General features: G+C 36.4%; 1 protein-coding gene across 1 annotated transcript; it reads left to right on the top strand.

Moving 5' to 3' along the window:
* Window positions 1-3,985: 3,985 nt before the first annotated feature.
* sid1 (secreted immunoglobulin domain 1) lies at window positions 3,986-6,647 on the top strand. The gene is made up of 3 exons (XM_034149747.1): window positions 3,986-4,034; window positions 5,343-5,679; window positions 5,876-6,647. Exons 2-3 carry the CDS (start codon window positions 5,432-5,434, stop codon window positions 6,201-6,203), a joined length of 576 nt encoding a protein of 191 aa, XP_034005638.1. The 5' UTR covers window positions 3,986-4,034; window positions 5,343-5,431; the 3' UTR covers window positions 6,204-6,647.
* The last annotated feature ends 5,480 nt before the right edge of the window (window positions 6,648-12,127 follow it).

Here is a 12,127-nt window from a genome sequence, read left to right as displayed (position 1 = left end):
AATACCAAAATAAACTACCAAAAAGGTTATATAAAAAATAAAGAAATAAGCAATAAAAAAAGTAATTGGAAAAATAAAATTAATAATAATATACTAATAATACTAATATATAAAACTAAAATAATAATATATACACAATTAAAATAATAATAATAATAGTATATACAATTAAAATATTGAGAATTATAATAATAATAATGTATATAGCATTACAATAATAATAATTATTATTATTATCATTAATAATTATTATTATAATTATTATTATTATTATTATAATTATTGGGCTAAAATACCCCCCAAAAAATGTATAAAAATTCAAAGCTACAATTTAACAGATTCACATTGATAAAACATTAGTAACAACTGACAGGAACAATTTCCCTCTTACCCACTCGTGTTGATTTAGTGATAGTGGGGTTTTTCTTTGACTAAATCATTATTAACCTGAAAGAATTTGGGTATTTGGACTTAGGTCAAACAAAACATATATTTAAAGTCTAAAATGTGGATCTGTGAAGACTATATTTGACAAATATAGGATCATTTAATAGACTGAACTGTAACTAAATGATTTATTTTTCAACAATTATGAAAAGATATGGTATTAGTTTCAACCCCTATTTATAATCCCAACTGGTTTTATCACTTTGTTATCCCTCATTACATTACATGTCACTTGTTAGATGCTTTTATCCAAAGCGACTTACATACTCAATACTGTGGGCAATCCCCACAGGAGCAATTTGGGGTGAAGTGTCTCAGGGACACAACGACATGCCTGACTGCAGTGGGGTTTGAACCTGTGACCCCCTGATCCTGATCCCCACACCACCGCACTAGCCCACTGCGCCACACACCTCCCTCACTAGGAACGCCAGATATCAGCATTTAAATCTGCGTGCAGCATAAAGTCACAACTGTTTTAACTTTAAGATGCTCACAGCTGCAGGAGCTGAGACACACTGATGAGATTCAGATGAAAAATGTGTCGTGCAGGACAACATTCCTTCAAACCTGCTGCAAAAAGAAACACTCATCACTTCTACGAAACGAGCAGGAAACCGCTTATCAGCATCTTCAATTTATATTTCAAAGTCTCTTCACACGCAAACCTCTGCAGCTCTACTGACCCCTGCTTCCTCTCCACAAATACAGGAAGTTCAGGTGAGGACAGGAAATAAGACATTAGCATTAGTGTAGCTGCAGGAGCTAACGTGCTGCAAACTGGATTCATAAAGCAAATGTCCAAATAGTTGCAGATTACTTTATATCAAAGTTGTTGGATCCCCTTCATTGGAAAAAGTATTATGTGAGTGATTCACAGTGGTGAAATGTAGCTAAGACATTTACTCAAGTATTATACTTAAGTAAAAGATTAAGGTACTTGTACTTTGAATATTTTCACATTAATACTTTTCCCCATTACATTTATTTTACATATTTACCTACAAGTTACTTTGCAGATTGAGGTTATTAATACAAAACAGAAATCAACCTATATAGTATATAAAATACTTCAAATTAACTCCACTTTTACCAAATGCGACATTGAATTGATGAACACATTAATGCAACAATAACTTTAATACAATAATTTAAAATATATGGTGCTTAATGGGCTATTCTGCATAATGAGTACATTTACTTTTGGTACTTAAAGTATATTTCGTTGCTCATACTTGTCTACTTCTACTTAAGTAACATTTTGAATGCAGGACTTGTTCTTTAACTGAGTATTTTTACCCTGAAGCTTTAAGTAAATGTACTTTTTCCACCTCTGCTGATTGGTACGGCAGTGTTTTACAGTTGATATTGAAGCATCACTTGCTCAATAACAGAACAAACCTGTTTCTGTTTCACAAAAATCCTGCTGACAACATCTCAGAGTTGCAACAGAGTGAGGAGTGTCTGGTGATTTATATCTGCTGCCTCAGTTGTCTCCTCAGTTCGATTTAGAAGTTATTTCTGTCTGAGGTGTCTGTAGCGCCCCCATGAGGCTTTAACATCTAATTACATCACATCATCATCATCTGACTGATATCCAGTGATGAGTCCACACCGCCCCCTGCTGAAATATCTTATACACTTTGCATGTGATCTGTCAAGTTAGTCGAAGGAATTCTATAGTTATTAATAATTATTTGCTTTTTTTACTTTTTATTAATTGATTCAGTTTCTTCCATACATGTCCTATATTGAGAATCCCCCACAAAAAATGTAACATACAGTAAAAGTAAATTATGCCTTGGCGTGTGCTTTATATTTTAAGGTAGTTTTCTTTTTAAGTGAAGAAGACAAAGAATATAAATAAATAAAATATGGATAAAAAAACACAGCCAAAAAATGAATAAACTAATACATTGAAAATACATTAAAAGTATATAAATAATAATCATATTTTGGGATACAATTAAAACATTAAAACATTAAAGGTAGGGTAGGTAAGAATGGAGAAACCAGCTCGAGTGCGCTAGAATTTGAAAATACACGACCGAAAAAAATCTGCCCCTTCCTTCAGACTTCCTCACAGAGCCCCTCCTCCAACACACACGAACGCACACATGACCAATGAGGGCACGAGATAAGTTTGTGCACAGATGGAAGGCTGACAGGCAGGTAGGCCATCCAGTTATTTTAGCCGGGCCGGCTCAGATGATTGGTCGTGCTTTTTTACAGCGCCACGGCTTCCACAGATGAAATATTTGTATATATTTATTGTCAAAGCATTTCATGTATTCATTGCTATCGGGATGTTAAAGGGCCCATGTCATGGCCATTTCCACTGATCATAATTCCATTGTTGAGGTCTACTAGAATAGATTTATATTGTGCAATTTTCCAAACTCACATTGGTTTCTCATACAGCATCTCTGTATACTACGTGTATTCACTGAATTTCACTCTCTGCCTTTAACGGCTCGTTGTAGCTCCAATAGCTTCAGCCCCCCACCCTCCCTGTGAGCACAGTGTGCTCTGATTGGTCGGGACGTTGTGAATCGCGCTGAGCTCCGTGGAGGTGTTGTTTCCTTGTTAGCGATACACAGCCAAACACAGCCAAACTCATCCTGAGCACACACAAAGTCACAGCCGAAGTAAAAACAATAAGTGTGGCTTGATATTGAGTAAGAAAAAGGTTGATAAACGCTGAGAGAATGGGTCTGCAGAGAGAATTTCGGCGATCCCAACTGTCTGTTATCAGCCTGCAGCCAGGGAGGAGAAATCAGCTGAGCTGCCTGCTCCCTGCACATAGAGTGTGTGTGAGGAAGTCCGTGGATTGGTCAATTTGGAACAATCCGCGAACGTAACGTAACGGCTCCACGGATTGGTCCATTTCGTTCCGGGTACGGCTTGACATCATGCCGTACCCGGAACGAAATGGAAGAATCAAATGGACAATGACGTATCTCCAACGAGGCGTTTTGGGGAGGTATTTTCTGTGTTAGAGTTTTACTCGCTACAGGGTGTACTTTGAGGGTTTGTGACTCTGCAGACCGTTTACATGCAGAAAAACCTTCATAACACACAAGGGGACGGGTAATAACCGGAAAAGCATGACATGGGCCCTTTAAGAGCATTCCATGGAATATAACAAAACGTGTTTCTGAAGTGAATACCTACCCCACCTTTAATGTATTAAAGCTGATTGCAAGACAGTGATAAATCCTTCTGGAAAAAAACTTAAAAAGCAAAACAAAAGTGAGGCTTATTTGCTTTTTTTCATCAAACATGAAACATATAATGCTATATATTTATATTCATATATATTTATGGATGGAGTTTGCTGTGACTGGCTGTCTACGTCAGGGGGATTTTGACGGTATTGTTAGTATTTAGTGATAAACAGATATCAATGGTTGATATATAAACTGATCATTAAAATAATCGTTGGTGGGCTAAAAGCAGCTTTGACTGCCAGGTGTTGTTTTGAAACGCTCTGTTGGTTTTAAGAACAATAACAGCAGCGTTTCCTCCGTCAGTCGATGAACGATTGAAGTCTGTGCTGGTCCTTCTGATCCTCCTCTCTGTCAGAGGTGAGTCTGTTTTATTCATATTAATATAATTCATGTCTAAACTCTTCAAATGCACTAATGTTTTGGACTCTTTCATTTAATTATAATTTACAACACATGTTTTAATCCTTGTCACTATTTGTTCTGTTCAAGTCAAACTAGGCTCTTACATTATTTTAGTATTATGATAAATATAGTTTATACATAATATATATTTTATTGTTTTGAGTAGCTAATTTAACCGGGCTTTTCTCAGTGTTAGAGCCATTTTCCTTTTGTTATTATTGTCTGAATGTTAGGCTTAATAATAATATAAATTAAACTCTTGATTATCAGGTATTTTTGTGAGTCACACTATGGTTTTAAAATGTATTCATTTAAGGCTCACTTATTTGTTATGATATGTGCGTCAGTATCACATGCATGGCTATATGCCTATATATGATAGGTTGATAGGACACAGCTGATGGTGATGAGACGGGGAAGCGGAAAAGTATTTTGACCGTGTTCTTTTTGAGACTGATAACTTTATTTTACTATGAAGCGAAGAAATGTGTCCTCCTGTTTGTATGTCGTCTGGACCATTGAATAAAGCTCATCTGATTCAACAACGATCTCCGCTGAATTGTTTGGAAACAAAGAGAGGCGCGTCAAAACCCACAACCCCGACAGAGGTGGCTATTAAATGTAGACTAGGATTAAAACGCCACCACACTCAGTGTTAGTGTATAAAATATAAACATTTTAATTATGGGATGTAAGATTTGTTAAAATTACAAAATAAAACGTCATGAGATGATCAGACAAAATTGGAAAAAGGTAACATTTTTAAATAAAAATGTCGGAATAAAAAAAATGTCAAATAGGTGAAATGTAAATAGGGACATGAAAAGTCAAAATCGTTATAAAAAAAAGTCAAAATTACATCTAAATCTAAATCTAATCTAAATTCTGTTATAAAATATTTGTGTTTGTATGTATTTTAATTAAAATGCATTCTGTAAAGTGTATTCAGACTTTTGTGACCATGGTACAAAAGTCTGAATACACCTTCCAAAATTGAATTAACTTTATAAAATAATCACGCTGCTTTTAATTGAACTACTCTTATCCTAAACTGCACTGTAACTTTTATTCATGTATATTATACCTGTGTTATTCTTGTTTTATGTTTCTCTTTACTTTTCTTGACTGCTGTGCTGTCATGATGTGTTTCCGCTGCACTATCTCTGAATGCTCTTAATGTTTTTCATTTGGTAAAGCACTCTTGAATAGCCCATTGTGTTGAAAGGTATAAATACGCTTTCCTAACCTTGGCTTGTCTTTAAGGTTTCCTCTGGCAGCAGCATGTTTCCGCACTTCAGACCTCCACGGTACAGGTGAGGTATGGGGAGGATGCCATCCTGCAGTGCCCCCTGATGGACGCCTTCTCCAATGTCTCCTCCAATACCTCCTCCAATGCTTCCTCCAATGCCTCCTCTAGTGCCTCGTCCAATACCTCCTCCAATGCCTCCTCCAATGCTTCCTCCAATGCCTCCTCTAATGCCTCGTCCAATACCTCCTCCGATGCCTCCTCCGATGCCTCCTCCAATGCCTCCTCCAATGCCTCCTCCATCGGCCTCGGACAGTCCTTTGAGCCTGAAGCCAACAGGCTGCACAACAAGAGGTGAACAATGTGACACAATTACTCGACATAAAATATACACTGTTTTCACACACACATGTAAATACAGTATATCTAATATGTGTATATATGTTCATTTGAATTCATTTCTTATTTCATAGCAATTTTATCATTTTTAGTTTGTATCTTTGATTTGTATCTTTGTCTCCTCCAATGCCTCCTCCAATGCCTCCTCCAGTGTCTCCTCCAGTGCTTCCTCCAGTGTCTCCTCCAGTGCTTCCTCCAGTGCCTCCTCCAGTGCTTCCTTCAGTGCCTCCTCCACCCTCAGCTGGTACAGGAAGGCTGCAGGTCGGAGTCCAGAGCTGCTGCTCAGCTTCAGGTCTTCAGACGTCTCTAACGTGACATACGGCCCTGGTGTTAGTCCAGATAAAGTCTCAGCTTCAGTCGACGGTTCGCTGCTGCTGCACGACTCCAGACTGAACGACTCAGCAGTGTATTACTGTGGCTTGACTCAGGGAGAAGAGCAGAAGAAGAAGAAGAAGAAGAAGAAGAGAGCAACGCCATAGGAACTCAGCGGGAAATTATGCTAACTCTAAAGCTAGTTAATTTTGACATTATTCAATCATGATTTTGACTCGTTACCTCATGATTTTCTTAAATCTAGTAATTTATTTTATTTCATGATTCTTTACACTTTATCTCAGTGTTTACCATTTCCTTAAAATGTTGACTATTATTTTATGAATATTAAACATGTTTAGTTAATAACTTTCAGTTGTGACTTTTGAACTCCTAATTTAGATTATTGTTTTCATTAGTTTGACTTTTTGTCTATTGTAATTAATTGCATAATTAATTAATAATGACATTAATTGTAATTGTAATTGTTTTAGAACTGATTCATACTGAGTTTAAGTCATCAGATAAATAAATACACTGGTAGGATGTCATGTAACCCTATACATTTCAATTATTTTATTAAAATATTTTTGTTTTTTGGGGGACATTTTGCTTGTAGTCAATTTGTGTGCAGGTGCAGTTAAACACAACACGACACAACAGGTTTTCAAATCTAACCACAGCTAGGATAAATTACTAACAGAATTTAACCACATCACATACACAGGAAGTTAACAATTGAGACAGACAGGTAAACAGAACTCAGGTGAGCAACAACAACACAAAAAGAGACAGGTAGAGAGGGGTATCTGACTCACGTTGTGTAAAGTCCCATCTCTTTTAATTCATGGCGAAATAACCGCTTTTCTCCGTCCTCTCAGATAATCAAAAATGTGACGCCATGTTGTTTGTTGACAGAGAAATGCTTGTCTTCCCGCCATCCATTCATCCCCGAAAATCTAACTACCTGTCTCAGTAAAATCGACTGACTTCATTTAAATCTATTCTTCATTGTTATATTTCTTCATAGTTTACATTTGATTCATTAAATAATACTTTTAAAAATCAGATTCACCCGGTTTCTCTCAGGAAGACTCAATCCGATTGTCTCTTCAGTTTAAACTGCAGTACCGCCTCTCACCGCTGAAACTGCCTGATATCTAACCATCACAGTCAGGGGCGCTGTTTCACTAATTTAAAGAAACTTCCAGAACTTTATAAACACACAATTTATAAAACAATAGAGATTTATTTTAAGAATGTTATATACTTGAATGATGAAAATAAAGACAAACAATAATTTCACAGTAAGCTATGTACCTAAATAAAAACTGGAAAACACCACAACATCAAAGTGATATTATAGGTTAAAAAGGCAACTATTAGATCTAAAACTTTTATTTGTATGTAAAGTTTTCTGAAAGTTTATGTTAAAACAGTAAATGAGGCATTATGGGATATACATAAATAATTAAAATCAAGTTAGTACAATCAACATAATGAGTATTTTAAATGTTTTCTTTTCACACGTGTACAATTAAACATTTAATGAAAGCTAAATAGTAAAATAATAAAATGATTTGATGATCAGGAAGAACTACAGAGTGTTTCTAATACATTATGACAGTTATATTTAGGTATCTTTTCTAAGACACCAACAACAATTTCGGATCAACAGCAATAGTGAGAAAAATGTCCTGTTTTTCTGTCCTTCACCAACTGAACCAACGGTCCGATCCCAGAGCAGCTTCTCCCTGGAGACGTTTGCCGTTCTGCAACAACAGTTTTCATGTTTTCCCGTTAAAAAAGTCTCACTAACACACAGCAGATCTGCAAGACTTCAGACTGACTGCAGCAGCGAATTCAAGGACCATTAACTAAGGTAGATCTTTTTCTTTAAAACTTCTATTGAGGACATTAAACATCATTTGGGGAACCTTAAATAAAGTTCAAAACACATTATGTGGACTTGTATTTAAGGAAAGCCTTCATGTGGACTTCTTTATGAAACCTGGGTCAAAAAACGTAATTTCTTTCAAGATAAAGTGACTTAAGATCTTAAGAATTACGAACTCTGACATTATTATAAGGACTTTAGAAAAATTTAAAAACATATATCAATGCCAATAACTTTTATTTTTACAGTCATTCTCCTTCACCAGGACTTTATAAACGCTGAGACTTCAGGATGGACACAACATTGACCTTCATCGTCCTCCTGCGGTGAGACAAAAACATAAATAATAATTTTCTGTTTGTGTTTCAGTGTTTCCTGAGTTTGTAATAACAATCTGTTTCCTCCTGCAGATGTTGGGTTGTTTGCTCTCGACCCAGCAAACAGTCGGTCTCGTTCTCGATGGTTTTCAGTGATGGGACTCTTCTGCTAGTGGACGCTGATGAAGACGAGCTTCATATTCACCATCAGAACAAGACAGCAGGTACAATGCAAAACTTTAAAGATGAAATGAGAGGATGAAAATAATTTGAAAAAAGATTACAATCAGTCAAAAGAAAGTTATGGGATTACATTGTGTCACTATTTGTAGTCTGTAGTAGTTGTATTAGTAGTAATTTTACTTATTCTTCTTCTTGTTTTTAGTCATTTTGTGTCATTTTGTGTCTCTTTAAGGTGTTTTATGTCTCTTAAGTCTCGTGTGGCTTCTCTATGCGGTCGTTTTGCGTCTATTTGTACTAAGTTTACGTCTCTTTGTGGTCGTTTTTAGTTCATAGAGCTTCTGTCACTAACAGGCCAACTTCCTCTTGACTGGTGGGGAAATCATATGCTCAATATCAGCAAAGCTATAGAGACAATGAAAGACATCAATACTAGACTTATCTGGACATACAGTTGCATATCATCTGCATAACATTCAATCATGATATTACAAATGTTTTTCCTGATCTAAGTTTTGACAAGCAAACAATGTTTGTTCAACCTAGAAATCTGTTTTATTTTGACGTCGCACCATTGTCATTATTTTCTACTAGTTGATTCAAATGTACCCCCTTTTATCTTGAAATTCTTCTACAAATGTGTAAATTCAACATGTATATTTTTTACTTTCTTGTTTATTTCTAGTCTCCTTAATTTGTATTGTACATTGCCATGTCTTTTTTATGCTGCTGCAACACAAACATTTCCCAAATTGGGATCAATAAAGTACTTCTTATCGTATCTTATCGTATCTTATCGTATCTTATCTTATCTTACTCCACGTCTATCTGCAGGTTCTGCTCCATCTGTTCAGATGTTATCATCCATCCCTTTCTCTCTGGACCCCGGATCTCCTCACCTGCTGGTCTGCGTCCTCACCGGGTTAAACTCACCTCTGCAGGACGTCCTGTGGTGGGTCGACGACGCAGAAGTGACATCGTCGGGCGCCATTGTGTCACGGATGATGTCACAGGAGGGCGGGGCTTACAGTGTCACCGCAGTGTGGGAGGTACCGGCAGCAGAGTGGAGGTCCGGGTCCACGTACTGTTGTGGGATGGTACAAGAGGGGTCGGCCTACAGAGAGAAATGCTGCTCACAGGACTGATGGAGACTCAGAGGTCACCGGTTCAAGTCCCAGACCGGACACACACACAAAGCTGTAAACCAGGGGTGTCCAAACTCGGCCCTCAGCCAATTAAAAAAGTATAATGGAATATGGCCCACAAATGAAACTTGTGCTTTTCATATATTGTACTTCTTAAATATATATGTACAAATATATTACACAATATTCATGTGTTAATAAGTCCACTTTTTAAATAAATTCAGTCAATTAAAGTTGGAAACGTTTTCTAACAAATCTTAGTTGATAAGAAAAAAGCCCAATAACTTATTTACATAACAACCTTGAAATATACCCTTCATATTTTCTCTTATTATATCTGAGCCTCCTGTTTTAAGGAATGAGATGCCAACACAATAAATGAAACCCTACGGAGAGCTGTGTGTTTTTTCATCAATATCAACCATAATTTACCAAAATGTGATACTTCTAACTCAGAACTTATGACGCAATATACCTAGCGGCCCAGCCCTTCGTATATTTTTCTGTATGTGGCCCTCGGTGAAAAAAGGTTGGACACCCCTGCTGTAAACAGAAGGACCAGCTGATGACTGGAAAGCTTAAATGACTGCAATATGTCGTGATTTATGAACTTAATATGTTTAACAATAAAAATATTAATCTTTAAACAGTTGGTGGGTTCATCAAAGGACACAGAGATGACTTCTGCTTTTGCTGTGAGCGTGTAAATATATATTTACGTGTATATTTTGATCATACCCCTGTAAAAGTAAAAAAACATCTCACTCACCTGGGCTCAGCCTCTGCACGTGTTGAAGCTTTAGACTGTAAAATCTTTTTATCTTTTTGTTGAGGTCGTTTTGAATGTTTTTTTTAGTTGATTTGCGTTTCAATGTTGTTGTTTTGCGCTTTTTTGTTTATTTGAGTTATTTCTAAATCTATTTTTGTGGCTCTTATTAGATACTGCAGAAGATACACCGGGATGGAGATTGGTTGACAAGTATTTTGTGTCTTTTTACGTTTTTGATGCATGTCTTTTGTGGTGTTTTGTGTCTTTTGGCAGCTCTCAGGAATGCTGTTCTGCATTTCTTTGTAGTTTTTAAGCATTAGTTAGATTTTTATGTCTCTTCGTGTTGCTTTTTTTGGTCATTTTGAGTCTGTTAGTGTTCTTATCTGTGTCTTAGAGTCTTCTCAACCCGGGATGTAAACAGAAATCTGTCCATGTCTCTGTGTTTCCTCCAGAAGATGATTCATCTTTTACTGTACATGTGATGTAAAAACCCTGAGAGTCAGAGACCTGCAGGAGGCAAACTGAGTCTTTAATCTGATATGATCAACAGAAAGTAAATAATACATGCAGAGATACACATGTTAACAGCTGTCACACTGTCAGCTTATATCCTTTAAAATCAAATAAAAGGTACGATTTCACTCAGCAAACACAAAACAATAAACACAGTTTAACCCTCCCGCCCCCGGACTGTCCCTCCGAATAAAGAGAAGCAAAAATATTCATGTTTTTACATAAGAGTATATATGTAAATCAAATATACAGAGTACATGCTTTCTACCATGACAGATAGTTATCCAGTGAGTTCATTTGGCAAGAAGTTATTACAGCAGAAGACTCGTTTTGACCAGATCTTTTATAGAGGAACCAAACTGCACATCAGTCAGATCTTCAAAGCTTTGATCAAGAAACGCCCACTTTGACTCACAACCAATCACAGAGCTTTTCTGCCCAATAACGTCTTAAAAAAGTATTTAAAATGTGCACAAAACCTGGAGGAAAATTTAATAAAATTGACCTAAAATCTACTAATTGATTATTACAGATCATGTTAAGTGGTTTTTTTTTTTTTTTAAATGGATGATGTAAACATTTTTAAGGATGAAGTTTTCTTCTCCATTGAAATCTCAAGTGTGTTAGTAAATAAAAAGCGTATATACCTTTAGCATCATGTTAACATTTGACACAGATTTCATGTTACAAAGGCTTTACTTGATGTTGAATTTACAAGATGGAAAGTGGTATATTTCTTTTACAGGGCGAATTTGCATTAAACTAAAATCCCTACCCATGGAAAAAAGCCACACGATGGGATCTTATAATAAACATCATCATAATACATTTTTAACTGTAATAAGGAATTACAATAATTGCGTCCTTTTCCACCCAAAATAAAAATGTGTTTCCAGGACTTTTTGGGCTCCATTTTTGGGAGGGCTGGTTCCTCTGTAACCCTCCTGTTGTCTTCGTTTTCCCCCCTTACTTTGGTGTTCGACCGGTCCTGTTTTAACTGCTATTACAGTAACACAAAAACCATTAATCATCACCAAATGTCATTTAACACCCTTTCAAACTGTAAATATTGTATCAGACTACTGGTATACATGAAAAACTGCAGTAAATATACAAAGAATAGACACTGAACATGTCTTGCGTGTGCCACGTGTGATCCATGTGGGGGGATGGGCACATTAGGGTGGGAAATGTATCAAATTGTTCTGTGTGTGTTTGTGTGTCTGTGCCAGGTGTGATTCACATGGGGGGATTGGGCACATAAGGGGGG

The sequence above is a fragment of the Trematomus bernacchii genome, unplaced genomic scaffold, assembly GCF_902827165.1.
Source record: "Trematomus bernacchii unplaced genomic scaffold, fTreBer1.1, whole genome shotgun sequence".
NCBI classification, from domain to species: Eukaryota; Metazoa; Chordata; class Actinopteri; order Perciformes; family Nototheniidae; genus Trematomus; species Trematomus bernacchii.
Note: the sequence above shows the minus strand (reverse complement) of the source record. Positions and strands in the feature narration are given on the sequence as shown.

What these genes read in the sequence shown, in the direction of transcription:
- sid1 (XM_034149747.1), top strand. Translation starts at nt 5,432, where the DNA reads ATGGACGCCTTCTCCAATGTCTCCTCCAATACCTCCTCCAATGCTTCC. An exon ending in AACAGGCTGCACAACAAGAG is followed by an intron (nt 5,680 to 5,875) that starts GTGAACAATGTG and finishes TGCCTCCTCCAG; the next exon opens with TGTCTCCTCCAGTGCTTCCT.